At 42.6% G+C, this 19889-nt stretch overlaps 1 protein-coding gene across 5 annotated transcripts in view; it reads left to right on the top strand.

Moving 5' to 3' along the window:
- The window catches only part of SGPP2 (sphingosine-1-phosphate phosphatase 2), a 99554-nt gene that overhangs the window by 61443 nt on the left and 18222 nt on the right, over positions 1-19889 (top strand). For 3 of the 5 annotated variants that reach the window (XM_075201861.1, XM_075201862.1, XM_075201859.1), the window contains exon 2: positions 16818-16976. The exons of 1 other annotated variant lie outside the window; for it this stretch is intronic. In XM_075201861.1, coding sequence (XP_075057962.1) covers positions 16818-16976 — 159 coding nt within the window. Of the gene's footprint in view, positions 1-6381; positions 6432-16817; positions 16977-19889 lie in introns of those variants that run through there. One more of the 5 variants, XM_075201864.1, reaches the window with a different exon arrangement.

The following is a 19889-nucleotide window of genomic DNA, read 5'->3' as shown; positions in this document are numbered from 1 at the left end:
GTATCTTACCAAATATTTTTTACCACTACAAGTGCTTTGCGCTCAGAATGAATTCAAAGCAGTCCACATATGATCAGAATGAGCAAGCAGGTTCTGTCAACAGTCCTGATGTTGGTGTTCCCAGTACGTCATCTGGGCAAGGCGATGTCAAACTACACAGTGTTTCTAAATCAGTCCAAAAAACAAAAACCCCCCAAAAATTTACTGTGTTGAAGTGGAAAAGAAGTGTTACTGAGCAAAAGTTAAGTGCCGATAAAAAAAAAATTGCCAACATGCCATTCTACACACGCAGTGGCAAAGAGAGAATGAGGCCTTCACCTTTGGCTATTAGTGGCAGATCCCAAAAAGTTACCGAGCCTACAATTGGTGCACAACTACTGTTACGCGTCAAAGCCGAGCCGCAAGATAACAGTAAGGCATTAGAGGATAATGTTTGCTCTGATTCACAAATGACACCAATCCCTGTGGAGAGTCCATCCACCAGTGGTATGTCTAATCGTGAGCATTCTATTAGTGTACCCATAAAGATGGACCCTTTCAGCAGTCCTGCTGATGTGTGCCTGAACAGCCCGAGTGTAGCCGGTGATACACAAATTGAGGATGCCACTTTGGAATTAGAAAAGGATGAGGGGGAGATTTGTGGAGGTGACGAGGGCACTAATGAGGATGTTGATGATTATGAGGCAGACAGATACCAAATTGCCTCTCTCAATTTCTATTTATATTCTAGATTATATAACGACTGAATAGTTTTCTATTTTACTCCTAGTTGAGAGGGGATCTGATGCAGACAGATACCAAGCTGCCTTTGTCCATTTCTTTGTATATTCGAATTTCTAGTTCCACAGTGTGTGCAGGCTGCTTTTTTATATTCAACTACAAGTGGAGGGCGGGAGGGGCATAGATAGCCAACAAACTACCGTGGTCCATTTAATTTTACTTTCTAGTTCCACAGTCTGCAGGCTGCTTTTTTAGTTTTATTCAACTACAAGTGGAGGGTGTAATATACACCCAAAGACGATGGCTACATTGCCAATAATCAAAGATGGAGGAGGTAGACAACCAGATTTGTCTGTATAATTTGCAGGCAAGTGTTTGAATTAAGGACGGCCTACCAGGGATTAAACTGTTTTTTTCATAATTTATCATCTTTAGAATTACCTCACTTATCTAAGAAACTGGTGGAGCACTAAATTATTATTATTATTTTAGACCCCAAAAAATTATTTTTTTTCAAAAATAGCAAAACAAAACCAAAACGAAAACCAAAACACGCAAGGGCGGTTCTGCAAAACCAAAACGCGAAGGTAATCCAGATCCAAAACCAAAACACGGGGTTCAGTGACCATCTCTACTTATTTCATACTTGTCTACTGACCCGGGAAAGGCCCCCGCTCATTTCACTAGGGAAGTGGGCAGGGGACTTTTGCATATATATTTCCACTCATGGTGCCATTTGCTGCGATCATGTGCCCTCCATCATGGCCACACCCTTTGCTGTGCAATCGGAGCATTGCACAGTCACAGAAGGAGCCGTGATGATGCGAGTCGCGTCACCACGACCCCCGCACTTGCTTTATTTTTATTTGTTAAAGTTTGGTTACACATTTGAACATGCATCGTTTTGCACAGACCACTTCTTATCTATTAATGTTTACTTTGACTCTCCAACTGAACAGCACCCTCTACTGGCTGTAGCATGAAAACATATAGAAGCTGCTGCGGTGCAACTCGAAGGCAAAATATGCCTGACCATACTTCATTGCTTGTTAATTAGACCCTGGCAGACACATCTAGTGAGGTATACACAAAATGAACATGTAAATCTGTGATTTTGGTATTTATATGTCTGTATTACATAAAGCTATGCTTATTAGTAGTGTGTTCCTTGGCAGAAATGAAATTGGAATCCTTACCTACCTCTTATCATGGCCGTCATTTAGATTTTGCACTGCTTTTATGTCTTTCCTTTGCTGATGCTTCCCATCTAAGGCTAGAGACATATGATGGGGCCTGTGTGAAGGTCCAGCAACATAAAGCAGGATGGTGCTTTCAAGCAGCTTTTGCAAATGTATGTTTCACACACAACATTTATGTGGTTATACTAATGCTCTCAACGAGTGGAAGTATATTTGCAGATGCTTGAAAGCACCATAGTGATTCATGCTGCTGTATCATGGAACAGGCTGTGGAAGTTTTGTGGAGGCTGAGTACATGCCCCTTGGAAGGGCTAAGCACCATGGGCGGAAGTATGGGTGAGACCCATCAGATGCACGCCAGGGTTCCAGCAATTAATGACTCATGGCTTTCGTAAAGTTTGCCTTTTTACTCAGGAGTTAGAAATCCAGCTGAGTTTGCTCAAAGTGCTCATGGGTAATAAAAAAAAAAAAGTCATACATTGTCTCTGGCTATAATGGTCATTTCATTTACACAGCGTTTGATAAAGCTACTTGATCACTGTAAGGCTATACTAATACATATTGGGGATTTAATTATAATTTAATGTTCTACCACAGCATTGTGACTGTCCTGCTTTAATACAGACGAGTTAATCGGCAACAAGGACAGTTTTGGAGTTGGGACATTTCAAACATGACTGTCAATGAGCTAATCCTTTATCTAGACATAATATATCTCTGAACTACTGTATGCTACATTCATTCTGTTCCATTAAATCACATCTGTCATCTCAAGTATAAGATAACAGTGCAATTATCAGGCTGACTTCAACATGTTCTTGTAGTCCAATCCCTTCTGGCATAGCATCCTCTTAATTAACTCCTTCTTTACCACATGACTCAATGGGAAAAAAACACTAAACTCTCATTAGCCTTTAGTCATCTGTAACATTATTAAAGACTTTATTTCCTGGATGCTGCTGATGTCTTATGTTACAGTTTACTGCATGTACTTGAGTGAATACACAGTCTTTGTCAGATCCTATAGCACTGCATATTTCTTGGAAATTACTATAACCATGAATAAACGAGAGAGGTCTATTATTTAGACCAGGACTGCCCAAGTGGTGGCCTATGGGCTGGAAATAGCCCTTCAATGTTTTTCATGGCCCCCACTATTCCTGACAACATCCACTGACCCTACTGTATAACATCAATTATTTGTATAGCGTCTGCGAGCACATAATTGTAACATACAGTATATGGAACACTGGAGGATACCTCATCCGGTAAAGGCCACATTCAATATGGCACAGAAATAATAATAATTTTAATTGACTGAGCAATTGTCATGCTCCACACAAACTGCTAGAGACCACTAACCCCAATTCAACTGGAAAAATTATGAGAAGCTACTTGTAGCATTTAAAAACTCTATATAGTGGCTTTTCAGGAATTGTCTTAACGGTTATTTGCCTTTATGTCATGATGATCGTAATGTGACAGTGTTATTGTTGAAGACCTTGAGTTGCTCATCAATGTAATCTAAAATAATCATAGTAATTTATAACTTCTTTTCCACGCTGTGCTGGTTTAACTGGCAAGGCAAAATAGGAGCTCACGTTTTGCCATGTTATTCCAACAACACAATAATGGCAACTATTACAGGGGACCATATGTGCCCCAAAGCCAAGCATGGCTGACGCGTTCCACTGCTGCATCCACAAACCTCATACACCGCACATCTGAACAGTATTGGTTCTCCCTTATGTAAGTTTAAATGTTGCCAATAATATGAAATTTGCTTTTAGTCATGGACACTGAGACATGTACAATCATGGCCAAAAGTTTTGGGAATGGCACAAATATTATTTTGTTCGTCCTCTATGAACCATGGTTACTTGTAAGGAAACACGTGCAGTCGTCATTGCTTTGCAGAAAAAGGTCTTCACAGGCAAGGATATCGCTGCTAGTAAAATTACACCTAAATCAACAATTTATCGGATCATCCAGAACATCAAGGAGAAAGGTTCAATAGTTGTGAAGAAGGCTTCAGGGCGCCCAAGAACGTCCAGCAAGTGCCAGGAACATCTCGTAAAGTTGATTCAGCTTGCTCAGGAGTGGCAGCAGGCAGGTGTGAGTGCATCTGCATGCACAGTAAGGCAAAGACCTTTTTTTTTTTTTTTTTGCATCAATATTTTTATTAAAGTTTTCCAAGGGTATATGGGGTACAAAAAGAAGGGGGGAAAGGAAATACAGACAGGGAAAAACGTATGGGAAATCCCCACGCAGGGGGAGGAGGATCACTGAATTAAGATAAGGCGCACACAGTAATAACGGTATACATTTTAAAATAGAAAAATGTAGCAAGGCATCTCAACCTACATTTTGGCGTTCTGGAGGCGTCTCCACCATAAATAGACTAGCAGGGGAATATCCTGAGGAGACCCAGGGCCGTCCGTCATGTACACGTGCCACCTAAACCACTTCATGATGGGAGCTGATGCAGATGAGGCATAGGGCGTGTCTGTTGTTTCCATCTCAAAGCTGTATTGTATCTTTGAGATGATGCGAGCAGTGGTAGGGGGGGGTCTGAGACCTCCAATTTTTTGCTATTGCTGCTCTAGCAGCAATCAAAATGTGACCCAATATGTAGAGATCGTGCTTTGGAATAGAAGTCTGGTAGATGTGGAGGAGAGCTAGAGCTGGGTCTGGGGCAACAGGAGTCTTCAAAACTGAAGAAATCAAAGCAAATACCTCGCTCCACAATGGCTGGATCACTGGACATAACCAGAATACATGGAAGATATCTGCTATTTGGGCACATTGACACCAGCACAATTTTGATTGGCTTGGCCAGAACCTGTGTAGCCGTTCCGGGGTAAGGTATAACCTGTTGAGAAGTTTAATCTGCATCTCGGTATGATTAATACATTTAGACATACGGTGGGAAGTTACATAAATTCTTTCTCATTGTCGCTCAGTGAGCACTAACTTCACATCCGTCTCCCACTGGGTTTGTGCAGGTGTTTTAGCTGGGGGGATCAGGGAGTAAATGTAATGGTACCAGAATGTTATTCCGCCTCTCCCACTACCCTTCGTCAATCTATCAATGACAGGTGTTGGGAGTGAAATAAGAGAGTAGGGGGTCCTAGAGACAGTTCTGACCCAGTGATTGATTTGCAAGTACCTATATGTCTCTGAGGATGGCAAACTATAACGAGCTTGGAGCTGATCAAAGGGAAGAAAAAGGTCTTGGGCAAAATCCGACATGGAGGAAATCCCTCTAGCTTTCCAAGCAGCAAGATTTAGGTCTGGGATAAACTGACCCACTGCCTGTAGAGAGAGATTACGAGATGGGAGAACAAAGTTTGGATGCAGCCCTATAACTCTATCCCACACCTGCATGGCATCCGAAATGGACCGTAGCCTGCATACAACAGATGGACGGACCGGCCTGGGTGTCCAAAGAAGGTCCAGCAGTGGGTAGCTGGGGCACAAGGCTCTCTCCAAGTCCACCCATGGCTTAGAGGTGGGGGGGAGCACCCAATCCCGCAGATGGCTCAATATGCACGCTTCTTGATAGCTAGATAGGTTAGGAAGCATCAGCCACCCACGTTGTTTAGATAGGGCCATACGTTTATGGGAGAGGAGGGGGCGTTTCTGCCGCCACACATAGGACATCATTAACGTATGGAAGCGGGCCATCAATCGCCTGGGTACAATATAGGGAATAGCACGAAAAATATACATCAGTTTGGGTAATAACATCATTTTAAAAACAGCTATGCGACCCAGCCAAGAGACCTCGAAGTTAAGACAATTCTTAGCTAGGGAGGAAAGATGCAAAAAAATTGGAGTGAAGTTAGTTTCAAATACTGTAGACAGGGTAGGGGGAATGTAGATGCCCAAATACGGCAGAGAATCCTTTACCCAGGCAAACGGAAATTTCTTTTGCAAAGATGATAATGAGGATTGCGGTATATTAATAGGTAAGGCCTCAGATTTAGTCATATTTAATTTATATAATGAAGCTGAGCTGTAGTCATCTAGGATACGCTTCAGGGCTGGCAACGAGGTCTCCGGGCTGGTGACAAATAGAAATACGTCATCTGCAAATAGACATAGCTTATGTGTATAGGAGTGAAATGTGATGCCTGGGAAACGAGAAGCATGTCATAGTGTGTGCTAAAGGCTCTATGGCCATAACAAACATCAGAGGAGAAAGGGGACATCCCTGTCTTGTTCCATTAGTGATAGGGAAGGGAGAGGATAGGAAACCGTTGCTAAATACTCTTGCAGAAGGGCCTTGATACAAAGCTAATATGGAGTGTAAGATGTTACCCTGAAACCCAAATTTAAGTAAAACTTCTTTCATATAGAGCCAGTGGAGCCTGTTGAACGCCTTCTCTACATCCAGCGGAAGCATTGAGGCGAAGACTTTTAAAGGCTGGCCTGGTGTTAAGGAGGCCAGCAAAGGAGCCACTTCTCTTCCTGAAAAAACATCAGGGACAGACTGATATTCTACAAAAGGTATATGGATTGGACTGCTGAGGATTGGGGTACAGTAAATTTTTCTGACAAATCCCCTTTCAGATTGTTTGGGGCATCTGGAAAAACACTTGTCCAGAGAAGGAAAGGTGAGCGCTACTATCAGTTCTGTGTCATGCCAACAGCAAAGCATCCTGTGATCATTCATATGTGGGGTTCCTTCTCAGCCAAGGGAGTGGGCTCACTCACAATTTTGGCTAAGAACACAGCCATGAATAAAAAATGGTACCAAAACATCCTCCACAAGCAACTTCTCCAAACCATCCAAGAACAGTTTGGCGACATACAACATCATCATCATCATTTATATAGCGCCAACATTTTCCGTAGCGCTTTACAATTGAGGTCGAACATAATAAACTAATAAACAAACTGGGTAAAACAGACAAAGAGGTGAGAAGGCCCTCCTTGCAAGCTTACAATCTATGGGTCAATGGGAGTTTGACACATGAGGCTAAGTCTATATTTTGCATTTCGGCCCAGCCAGACTGCAAAGGTAAAAGTGACTCATAAGCTAAATGATCCTGTCACACAATAATATTGGCCAGGGGGTAGTTGTCTTGTGTGAAATTGTGTAACATGGTAATGGAGTAATGTAGTGAGGTTAAGAGGGTGGTTAAGGGAATATTATAAGCTTGTCTGAAGAGGTGGGTTTTCAGAGAATGATTGAAAGTTTGTAGAGCAGAGGAGAGTCTTATTGTGCGACGGAGAGAATTCCATAGAGTGGGTGCAGCCCGAAAAAAATAAATTAAAAAAAATCCTGTAACATGGAATGTAATGAGGGTGGATGACAGACGCAGATCTTATGCAGAACGGAGTTGCCGAGTTGGAAAATATTTTGAGAGATGTATGTTGGTGCAGCTTTGTTGATGGCTTTGTAGGTTTAGTAAAAGTATTTTATATTGGATTCTGTATAAAACAGGCAACCGGTGTAGAGACATGCAGAGTGATTCAGCAGAGGAATAACGATTTGCAAGGAAAATCAATTTTGCCGATGTGTGCAAAATAGATTGTAGGGTTTGAGTCTGTTTTGAGGAAGACCAGTAAGGAGGGAATTGCAGTAGTCAATGCGGGAGATAAGTGCATGAATTAAGGTTTTTGCAGTGTCTTGTGTGAGAAATGTGCGAATTCTGGAAATGGTTTTTATATGTATGTAACATGATTTAGATATAGTCAATGTGGGGAACAAAGGATAGGTGTGAGTCGAGGATTAAACCTTGGCAGCGAGCTTGTGGGGTGGGATTTATGGTCATGTTATCAACAGAGATAGAAATGTTAGGTATGTTTGTTGGTGTGTGTGGGAATATTATTAATTCTGTTTTAGAAAGATTAAGTTTAAGTTGGCGAGAGGACATCCAAGATGAAATGGCAGAAAGACTCGGTTACACGGGACAACACAGATGTCGAGAGATCAGGAGAGGATAGATAAATTTGGGTATCATCCGCATAGAGATGATGCTGAAATTCAAAGGAACTTATTAGATTTCCAAGAGAAGCGGTATAGAGAACACCAGAGAACCTAGCACTGAGCCTTGTGGTACTCCAACTGATAAAAAAGGCAGAGCAGAGGAGGCCCCAGAGAAATTAACAGTGAAAGAGCAATTAGAAAGATAGGATGAGAACCAGGATAGAACAGTGTCTTGAAGACCTAGGGATTGCAGCGTTTGTATGAGAAGAGAGTGGTCAACAGTGTCAAATGCAGCAGAGAGATCCAGCACAATTAGAAGAGAGTAATGGCGTTTAGTTTTAGCAGTGATCAGATCATTGACAACCTTAGTCAACGCAGTCTCTGTGGAGTGTTAAGAATGAAAGCCAGACTGAAGACGATCCAGCAGGTTGTTTGCGGAAAGGAACCGTGTGAGGCGAGTGTAGGCAAGTCTCTCTAGAAGCTTGGAGGGGCACGAGAGCTGAGAGATGGGACGGTAATTTGCCTTTTCAGGCATGATGGAGCACCTTGGCATAAGGCAAAAATGATAACTAAGTGGCTCGGGGATCAAAACATCGAAATTTTGGGTCCCTGGCCAGGAAACTCCCCACACCTTAATCCCATTGAGAACTTGTGGTAAATTGTCAAGAGGCGGGTGGACAAACAAAACCCACATTCTGACACACCCCCAAGCATTGATTAGGCAGGAATGGACGGCCATCAGTCAGTATGTGGCCCATAAGTTGATTGACAGTATGCCAGCGCAAATAGCAGAGATCTTCAAAAAAAAAGGGTCAACACTGCAAATATTGACTCTTTGCATAAACTTAATGTAATTGTCAATAAAAGCCTATGACACTTATGAAATGCTTGTAATTTTATTTCAGTATACCAGAGCAGCATCTGACAAAAAGGTCTAAAAACACTGAAGCAGCAAACTTTGTGAAAACCAATACTTGTACAGTCATGGCCAAAAGTTTTGAGAATGACACGTGTCGGGGTAAACAGACAGAAGGTTGTGAAAACTTAGTTATTTCAGTCCAGGCTCTTAATGTAATGTCATGAATGTGATGATTGGCACATAAAGGTCTTAGAGGGGCCGAGAGTCCTATATAGACATCATAAAATCTTAACACAGAGTAGGAATAATAGGAGACAAAGAGGTACAATAAGCAACAAGAGACAAGTTATTCTTATTCAAGGATGATACCCAGATTGTGAGCTTGAGGGGTAGGGTTTATTGTCTTCTTGTCAACAGAAATGTATATGTCGGGTATCTTATGTTGACTGGTGATAAGCTTATAAGCTCAGTTTTTTTTTTTTTTTTTAAAGATTTTTTTGTTTGGGGTGGTGAGAGGACATTCAATAATGACTTTATATTAAATAATAATTACTTTCAGTAAAGCAGGCCAACACAGAGGGCGAAAAATCTGACGAGGATAGATACATTGTGATGTCATCCACATTGAGGAGATATAGAGATCCAAAAGATCTTATTGGTTTTCTAAGAGAAGTAGTATAGATAGAGAGGGCCTATGACTGATCCCTGCTGAACTCCAACTGATGGACTAAGCGGAGAACAGGTGGATCCAGAGAAATTAAAACTGATGGGAAGAATGAGAACCATGATCTTGAGAAGATATAACATATCTATTATGTCACAGTCATTCACAATGATTTCAGTGACCACCGAGGTCTAAAAAAAATCTAACTGACCATTGACTTTACACTTGCTGGATGATACATACTAACATTTACCCTGTATCTTGTGAACATTTTGTGGTGTTGAGCTGTCGTAATATCATTATCATCATCAGATATTAGCGCCACCGATTCCGCAGCGCTGTACAGAGAACTCACTCACATCAGTCCCTGCCCCATTGGAGCTTACAGTCTAGGGTCAATTTTGATAGCAGCCAATTAACCTAGTATGATTTTGGAGTGTGGGAGGAAACCGGAGCACCCGGAGGAAACCCACGCAAACATGGGGAGAACATACAAACTCCACACAGATAAGGCCCTGGTCAGGAATTGAACTTATGACCCCAGCACTGTGAGGCAGAAGTGCTAATCACTTAGCCACCATGCTGCCTTATTTTGGATATACTCTGGTCTACCCGAGTGAGTTAAATCCCACAGAGGGTAACTGCCATCCCAGCTAAGGGTGGTATCCTCACACATCCATGCACAATGCTTTTCTGTACTCTTATATGAAAACCCAGAACCCATTTCAATGGTGCCATTTAGAGAGCAGACTTTTGAACTTGAGATCGGAGCAGACTGAGGGCTGTCGCACGTCTTTGGCTATCGGTTTCAATGGTAGGTTTTCCAGCCTCTACAATTATTGCTCACTGACCAGCGACTTTCCTTCATAATATAAATTAGACCCATAACAGAAACATGTCAATAAAAGTAATATGTCCCGTTTTAGTCTTATCACATGTGCAGATGTGTTCATATAAATTGCTAGATCTGCTATGCTGTATAATGTGAAGTTGTTTTTTCAATTGCTATTTTAATAACTGCAATCTGTACCCTAAGTACAGTACATGTATTACCATATACAGCCACTAGGGGTGTAAAACTATGCCATGCGTTTTGAAGTGTATGTGAGATATTTAGTTTGCAGTTACTGAATAATAATAAAATAATGTGTGTGAAGTCAGTAAACCACTAAACAGAGAGTTTGTTTTCACTGTTCTTTTGGCGTTATGCAAAAACAAGCATAGTTTTAAATATCATTAGTTTTGCTCTGACAAAGACTAGCTTTATCAGCCGGACAGTGGTATGGCTATTGGACCAGTCATGCTAACATTAACTATTCTGCTGCCCTTTCCACATATTTCCTTCTTATCTTTTAATGTCTCAAGCTGAAACCGAGACTTCCTGCCCATTTGCTCAGCAATTTCGATATAGTCCACTCTGGAAGAGGAAGGATTTAATGTGCCAGCAGCTGACACTGTGTTTCCTGGGTTAATATGGCCTGTTTTAAAGCATTAAGGATGCCTATTAATTCCAGAGCATCACATGTCACTAGCAACTTAGAAAGGGTACAAGGGCCACAGCCATCAATGACAATGTCATGGATACCGGTCATTATTGAATCAATATTTACTAGAACAATTTTAACCCTTCCTTTTCCAGATTAGCCCATCTTCAGCCATGGTGACAATGTTATCTGTGTGTTCTAAATATATTGACAGTTATTTCATTGATAGTTATTATTATTGTTGTTTTATATAGCGCCAATCATATTACGCAGTTGTTGATATCAAACCCTGCCCAATGGTAGATTGCAATCTACATACTCTTAAACACACACAAACTAGGGACCATTTTGTCTGCACACAATTAACCTACCAGTATGTTTCTGGACTGTGGGAGGAAACTGGAGCACCCGTAGGAAACACATGCAAACATGGGGAGTTGGATTTACTGTATAGTATTCTTGTGATGTCATGAAAATTAGTACCAGACCTAGTGACGTTGGAGAGTCAAGTAATCTAGTGGCTGGATAAAGGCCAGGTTATTATGTTCTAAAAAAGAACAGTAAAAAAAAAAAATTTCAATGTTAGTGAGCAGCGTGGTGGCTAAGTGATTAGCACTTTTGCCTTACAGCACTGGGGTCATGAGTTCGATTCCTGACCATGGCCTTATCTGTGTGGAGTTTGTATGTTCTCCCCCTGTTAACGTGGGTTTACTCCGGGTGCTCCGGTTTCCTCCCACACTCCAAAAACATACTGGTAGGTTAATTGGCTGCTAACAAATTGACCCAAGTCTGTGTGTGTCTGTTAGGGAATTTAAATTGCAAGCTCTAATGGGACAGGGACTGATGTGAGGGAGTTCTCTGTACAGTGCTGCGGAATTAGTGGCGCTATATAAATAAATGTTGATGATTTCAATGTCATAAATAGCATAAAGAAAGCAAACCACTTATTTTCATACATATATCTAATTGCTTTACTACCAATATTATATTTCATATTACAGGACATTATACAGTTGGAATGTTGCTATCCATTAGTCCTGTTGCTGGGCATCACTACTGGGGCATAATTACTACTGCTAGCATATTACTGGCCATTACTACTACTGTGTTTATTACTGCGAACAATATTTAGCAATATTACTACTATGTTACTCCATCCGATGATATTGATATACCCATATGTTATGCTATGCATGTAATGTAAAGGAAATGCTATTTGTAGTAGTGAATCTGGCACCTGATTGGACAAGAGCCCTAGCCAATCTAATAAGGTGCTGCAATTAGATTAGTCTTCCCCAATGAAAAGCTGTTTGCAGTAATCCTGTACACAATTAGCTGTAATCAGTTAATAATGAGGATCCTGAACCTCCAACACTGCACTATATGCGGGGCTGGATTAAGACACTGTAGACCCCTGGGCTAGGGGTACTGTGAGGCCCCCATTTGTCAAGCGATTTATGCTTAATCCAATATTATTGGGGTCTCCCCAGTAATCCATTTACACATATTAAACTATATATTTTTTTTCTTATCTTTTAGCCTTTTTGTTATTCATGATCTACCCCACCCAGGGCCGGACTGGGACTTAAAATCAGCCATGGCATTTACAGAGCACAGGCCCACCTGCTGTGGGCTCCATGCACGACATTGTTGCACGTGATGTGACGTCGCTGGTGCAGTGCAACATGAAGCACCGGCACAAACTTATGTATGGTCTATTGACCACATGATCATTTCCCTTGTTCTGCAAAGCACCTGGAGCACAAGGGAAATGCATAAAACACACTCTTATAATACATCAATAACCCCCCACATTACAGCAACCAGCATCACTCCCCACATTACAGCAACCAACATGACCCCCCACATTACAGCAACCAACATGACCCCCCACATTACAGCAACCAGCATCACTCCCCACATTACAGTAACCAGCATCACTCCCCACATTACAGCAACCAGCATCACTCCCCACATTACAGCAACCAGCATCACTCCCCACATTACAGCAACCAGCATCACTCCCCACATTACAGCATCCGGCATCACTCCCCACATTACAGCATCCGGCATCACCCCCCACATTACAGCATCCGGCATCACCCCCCACATTACAGCATCCGGCATCACCCCCCACATTACAGCATCCGGCATCACCCCCCACATTACAGCATCCGGCATCACCCCCCACATTACAGCAACCAGCATCACCCCCCACATTACAGCAACCAGCATCACCCCCCACATTACAGCAACCAGCATCACCCCCCCACATTACAGCAACCAGCATCACCCCCCCATATTACAGCAACCAGCATCACCCCCCACATTACAGCAACCAGCATCACCCCCCACATTACAGCAACCAACATGACCCCCCACATTACAGCAACCAACATGACCCCCCACATTACAGCAACCAACATGACCCCCCACATTACAGCAACCAACATGACCCCCCACATTACAGCAACCAACATGACCCCCCACATTACAGCAACCAACATGACCCCCCACATTACAGCAACCAACATGACCCCCCACATTACAGCAACCAACATGACCCCCCACATTACAGCAACCAACATGACCCCCCACATTACAGCAACCAGCATCGACCCCCACATTACAGCATCACCATCACCCCCCACATTACAGCATCCAGCATCACCCCCCACATTACAGCATCCAGCATCACCCCCCACATTACAGCATCCAGCATCACCCCCCACATTACAGCATCCAGCATCACCCCCCACATTACAGCGTCCAGCATCACCCCCCACATTACAGCGTCCAGCATCACCCCCCACATTACAGCGTCCAGCATCACCCCCACATTACAGCGTCCAGCATCACCCCCCACATTACAGCGTCCAGCATCACCCCCCACATTACAGCGTCCAGCATCACCCCCCACATTACAGCGTCCAGCATCACCCCCCACATTACAGCGTCCAGCATCACCCCCCACATTACAGCGTCCAGCATCACCCCCCACATTACAGCAACCAGCATGACCCCCCCCACATTACAGCGTCCAGCATCACCCCCCACATTACAGCGTCCAGCATCACCCCCCACATTACAGCAACCAGCATGACCCCCCCACATTACAGCAACCAGCATCACCCGACCCCCCCACATTACAGCAACCAGCATGACCCCCCACATTACAGCAACCAGCATCACCCCCCACATTACAGCAACCAGCATCACCCCCCACATTACAGCAACCAGCATCGACCCCCCACATTACAGCAACCAGCATCGACCCCCCCCCCCCCACATTACAGCAACCAGCATGACCCCCCACATTACAGCAATACCCTCTCCTACTTATTAGCAATACTAATCCCCAAACACTACAACATAATCACCACCCTCACACTACAGCAATACCACCAATTATACGGGCACCACTGTAGGGAACCAATGTTCTGCTTTTTTCAAATCTCCCACCTGTTACATGACATGAAATAACTGTACAAGACTTTGAAATGGATTTTGCTGAATCCTCTGAAATGGATTTGGCTACATCCCGAACCCAATATGAACCCTCTCAAAGGAAAAAAAACTTCTTGCCTGTATGTTTTGTTTTTCTTTAATATCCTTTCAAAAGATGCATAGATGTATGGGACAGCATGATATAGCACATCATCTCCTATAGATTGTAAGCTTTCCTCTCTATCTGTCTGTATTAGCCAGTATTGTCTTATTAATGTTTCTTCCCAATTGTTAAGCGCTACGGAATTTGCTGGCGCTATATAAATAAATGATGATGATGATCCCTAACAATAGACCTATGCAACATACCAGTCACCTTCCGAATCTCCATATTGCGCTCCCAATGTTCAGAGATCATTCAGGAATGAGCCAGTGCTCACTGGCCATGCATGAAGTTGGAAGCAATGTGAAGGTACTGGGAAGAAGTACTGCTGTTGGGGTCATACTGGCCTGTGAGTACTTAGCTCTAATAGTTCCCAATAAATTCATGATGCAGTCACAGCGGCGGTGATTATTATTATTATCGTGGATTTGTAAGGCGCCACAGTGCTCCGCAGCGGCGTACAGTAGAGAAAACAGGGTATACATAAAACAGGGACATACAAGGTAGACAAAACAAATGCAGACTTAAAAACAAAGGGTATGAAGGACCCTGCTCATTAGAGAGCTTACATTCTAAAGGGAAGAGGGCACAGCTGTGAAACGAGGAGTAAATGTGTCTGAGTGGAGATTGGGATAGTCATGAGGGTGCATTAGTGTGCATAGTGTTATCAAGGATAAGGTCACCTCTAAAAAAGAGATGGGTTTTCAAAGAGCATCTAAAGATTTGAAGGCTGTAGGAACGTCTGATTGAGCGTAGTAGGGAATTCCAGAAGTGGGGAGCAGCACGGGAGAAGTCTTATAGGCAGAAATGAGAGGTGGTCACCAGAGACGAGAAAAGGCACAGGTCAGAGGTAGATTTAAAAGGGCGAAAGAGAGTATTTTCATATGAGATTTCAGATGTATGCAGGGTTAGTGTTGTTGTTGTTGAGGGCTTTGTAGGTAAGGGTGAGTATATTGAATTTGACTCTGGATGACACAGGAAGCCAGTGTATGGATTTGCAAAGTGGTGCACCAGATGTGGAGCGCTGAGAGAGGAAGATCAGTCTTGCAGCAGCATTTGGGATGGATTGAAGTGTGGATATATGGGTGTCAGGAATGCCAGATAGCAGGAGGTTGCAATAGTCAAGACAGGATATGTTGAGAGAATGGATAAGAGTTTTGGTAGCATGTTGAGTAAGAAAAGGGTGTATTCTGGAAATGCTTTTAAGGTGGAGTCAACAAGACTGGGAGAGAGTCTGGATGTGAGGAATAAAGCAGAGCGTGGAGTCAGTGTGACACCGAGGCAACGAGCTTGGGAGACTGAGGAAATTGTGGTTTTATTGACAGTGAGGGAGATTTGTGGGCAGGTGGTGACTCCGGCAGGAGGGAAAATAATAAGCTCTGTTTTGGCCATGGTGAGCTTTAGGTAGCATTGGGACATCCATGTGGAGATGGCAGAAAGACAGTTGATACACGAGATGGTACAGAAGGAGAGAAGTCAGGGGAAGAGATATAGATTTGGGTGTCATCAGCGTAGAGGTGGTATTGGAGGCTGAAGGAGTGAATTAGTGCACCAAGAGAACAGGTGTACAATGAAAAAAGTAAAGAGAAGTGAATTGAAGGTGGCAAAGATTTGAAGAATGTTTGTCTGGCAATTGAAAGGGTAGTGCTGTAAGATGAAAGGATGAATTTATAGTGGAGGAAATTGGGATAGGAACGAGATTTCCTCCAGTGGCTCTCTGCACTTTTGCAGGTAGCGGGTCCGTTTGTTGTGCTATGGTTGGGGTTTGTATCATCGGAGACTATATGTAGTAGCTGGAGCTGCATTCTAGGGATGAAGTGAGGTTTTTTTTTTTATAGAAAGAGACAGCCTGATTAGGACAGGACAATGCAGTCATTTAAGAAAATAGTTGTTTTAGTGAAAATGAGAAATGGATTGGGTTAAGATTACTTAGGTTTCGTTGTGTACGTGTGTATTTGGGTGCAGGGGGAAGGGCATGAGGTAAGGTGAGGCTGAAGGAAAGGAGGTTGTGGTAGGAGAGTGGGAAGGCTGAATTGGAGAAACTAGAGATGGAACAGTAGCAGGAGATGACAAGGTCAAGAGAGTACCCATCACACGTGATGACAAGTGCTACAGTTCCGCTGTCAGTAAACTGCACCAATTCTTAGATCATTTGGATCTGTGCACAGATTCAGTTTGGTGTTGGAGAAGCCAAAGCCAAATCCTTTTAAGAATGTCTGGATTTCTTCAGAACTCCAAACCAAATCCACTATTCGTCACAATATGAAATTCAGGAATATCTTGCCTTCAGTTTTCTATGATATTGATAAATTTATAATTGTTATTTTTTTGTATTACTTGCAGGAGCAGGCCAGGAAGTACGAGGTGCAAAACTACTCACTGTATTACCTTTTCCGATTTGCTGCTGCTCTGGGACAAGAAGTATTTTACATCACATTCCTACCTTTCATTTTTTGGAACCTTGATTCTTTTATCGCTAGGCGGATGATTTTTGTATGGTGTGTGAGTATCGCCATTATTTATTTAATCTCCCCATCTTGAATTGTAGTTTTCTTTTAAGGAAAATTGGAACTCCACAGGGAACATTTTAAAATTTTAAATGGAAATTGTGGCTTATTTCTGAACAGTAATTACATGTATAAGTAGCAAGAGCTGACCTAGCTTACATGATAAAGGTTAAGAATGATTCTCATTATACAGCTAATGGTAACGGACTATCATGTGGACAGATAAAGTGGTACACATCATTTTCATCACAGAGAAGGTGTTTTGGCACCCAAGGCAAAGATAAACTGCACACAATCTCTAGGACTCCACAAATATATGGTCCCATAACTTAAATGTTATCCTTCTATGTATTCTGATGCCCTTAGATGAATCCATGGATACACATGGGACCCTCCATGTCGAGGTAAAATAGAATTGCAGATTGTTTTCTGGTCTGTTACTTTTCTGTTTGGTTCTTAGTAATGTCCGAGAATGATAATAATATACGGCACATTCATACAGTGTGTTTAAATAATACCTGTAGCTTCTCTGCTTCATTTCTCATTCCTTCACCTTAGTTGCTGCAGGCAGAGGTTACACTGCCCACAATATGTACCGCATTAATAGAGTATCTTATAATAGCACTTATATTTTTATACGTAATGACTGCAAACTAGCCTGTACTGCTAATGAATTAATAAATTAAATCCGTTATATAAAATAGGCATCATTGTGCTTTTTTTTTATTGAGTCCCTACCACTAGCCCTATAAGCTGACATTCATCAGGCTTTCTCTTCGTAATAGAGAATTACTTTCTTGCTTTTTATACCAAGTACCTGAATTAGGTGGGTGAAGGGAAGGAGGGTATATATCAAAGGGGGTTTGGCCAGGCACCCTGATATCACCTGGAAAAATACAAAATAGGCCAGTATATCCTTAACACAAATGCATATAATGTGACCAATAGGCAACCACAATATCCATAAGAGTAGTCCTAACACCACCCTGGTATCCAACACCTCTTGTGTATAAGGTGTCTCAGAGAAATGCTAGTCACAAGTTGTGATTCTACCACTCATTGCTGCTCCACATTGCCACGTGAATAAGGAGACAAACTGGGTAAGATCCAGCTGTTTGGCGCTCGGGCAGAGTAAACGTATATCTTCCGACGTCACTGAGACCTGTGGTCGGGAGATGTCTGCCCGATATCGCTATATGTTTGGCCCACAAAACACAAACCTGCTACACAGTAGAGATTTGTATTTCTCTCCTTTTTAAAAATGCTTAATAAACAAAAATACTAAAAAAAAATTTGCGTCTTGTGACCTATATAAAAGCAGTCACCCTGGAGGATTGTGGATGTATGTGTATAAATAATGCACAGCTGAGCTTTTAAATGCTGCCTATACTAGTGTGTTACTTCACATTTAAAAACACAGTAAGGTCAGGGCCGTCTTTCCCATTGGGCACAATGGGCAGGTGCCCGGGGGCCCTGCAGCCCAGGGGGGCCAGGCGGAGGCAGCAAAAAAAAAAAAACCTGGAAAAGAAAAAAAAAGACAATACTTACCTTGCGGTCAGCTGGCGATCCGGCTCCCTCCATGGTCTCCTCCTCCTCCGTACGGCGCTCGCTGTGCATGTCGGGCGTGACGTCATCACGCCCGCCCGACATCCATTGCGGAGCGCGACGCAGGAGGAGACCAGGAAGGGAGCCGGATCGCCAGCTGACCGCAAGGTAAGTATTGTCTTTTTTTTTTTCTTTTTTTTTTTTTTCCAGGTTTTTTTTTTTTTTTTTGCTGCCTCCGACGGGCCCCCCTGGGCTGCAGGGCCCATATATATAATCATTTTTTAAAAAAATTGTGTGTATATATAGGGGCCCCGGTGCACTGCTGTGCCCGGGGGCCCAAGATGTTCTTAAGAGGGCCCTGAGTAAGGTATGTATGTGTGTAAATTTATTTGTGGATAGTTTAAAGAGCCCACTGTGGGAAATTACATCTAACAATACAACGGTCCACAGGTTATATTGAGAGTGATATGATATAATTGAGACACACAGGGGAAATGTGGACATGTCCACTTGTACTTTGTGTGTTTATTGAAGTTCTCTTATTACTAATACAGCTGGTTGTGATAACATCATGTTACACTGTTTATTGTTATCTTGAGCTATAGAGAATGACCATATCAAAGTACAATATTTGACTCCTGAACGTGACACATTGTTTTTAGGTAATTTAGATATATTATAAACACGATGAAAATGTGCACACAATAGAGGTAATTAATAAAATTGAAAACATTTGCTGTGTGGTACAAAAGCCGCTTTGGAGCTCCTGTGTGCTTTAATTTGTGCAAGTGCGTCGATTTCTTCCAAAGTGTGTGGTTTTACAGAGCAAGATGGCAGTGTTTGCAAAAGAGCAGAAGTTTATTAGATCAATAGTATTGTAATGAGAATGGGGGTGGAGATGGCCCGTTTTCGAAGCATTCCTTGATGTTTTAGAATGCATGGCCTTTCCATTACAAAATGATTGTGGTTTATGTGCACTGTCCATCCGACATTGCAGGTCTTTTATAAATAACATATAAATGGCAGTCAACATTATATAGCACAGCAGACTTTACTATTTGTTACAGTATGTGGCCCAGGGCTTTCAAATTGAGCCACATACTATATTTTGCTCAGTCCCATGTGGCTAGCTTTATACACTGTACTAGTGAGGCAGGAGATCCGTAACATAAGGGGGGAGACACCCAGGAATGGTCTCTTTCAGGTGAAGCTTGCACAGACTGACGTTTGGGAAGGATGGGAGGTCCTAGTGATAAGTCTGTGGGGGGGGGATTGGCCACATCCAATGAATCATCGTAGCCCCATCTTCTGCGGTGCAGTGCTGTGATTTCCTGCGTCAGCCAGGATGAAGTGATTCACTTTG

The sequence above is a fragment of the Mixophyes fleayi genome, chromosome 3, assembly GCF_038048845.1.
Source record: "Mixophyes fleayi isolate aMixFle1 chromosome 3, aMixFle1.hap1, whole genome shotgun sequence".
Taxonomy (NCBI): domain Eukaryota; kingdom Metazoa; phylum Chordata; class Amphibia; order Anura; family Limnodynastidae; genus Mixophyes; species Mixophyes fleayi.
This window is presented reverse-complemented; position numbering and strand designations above follow the sequence as displayed.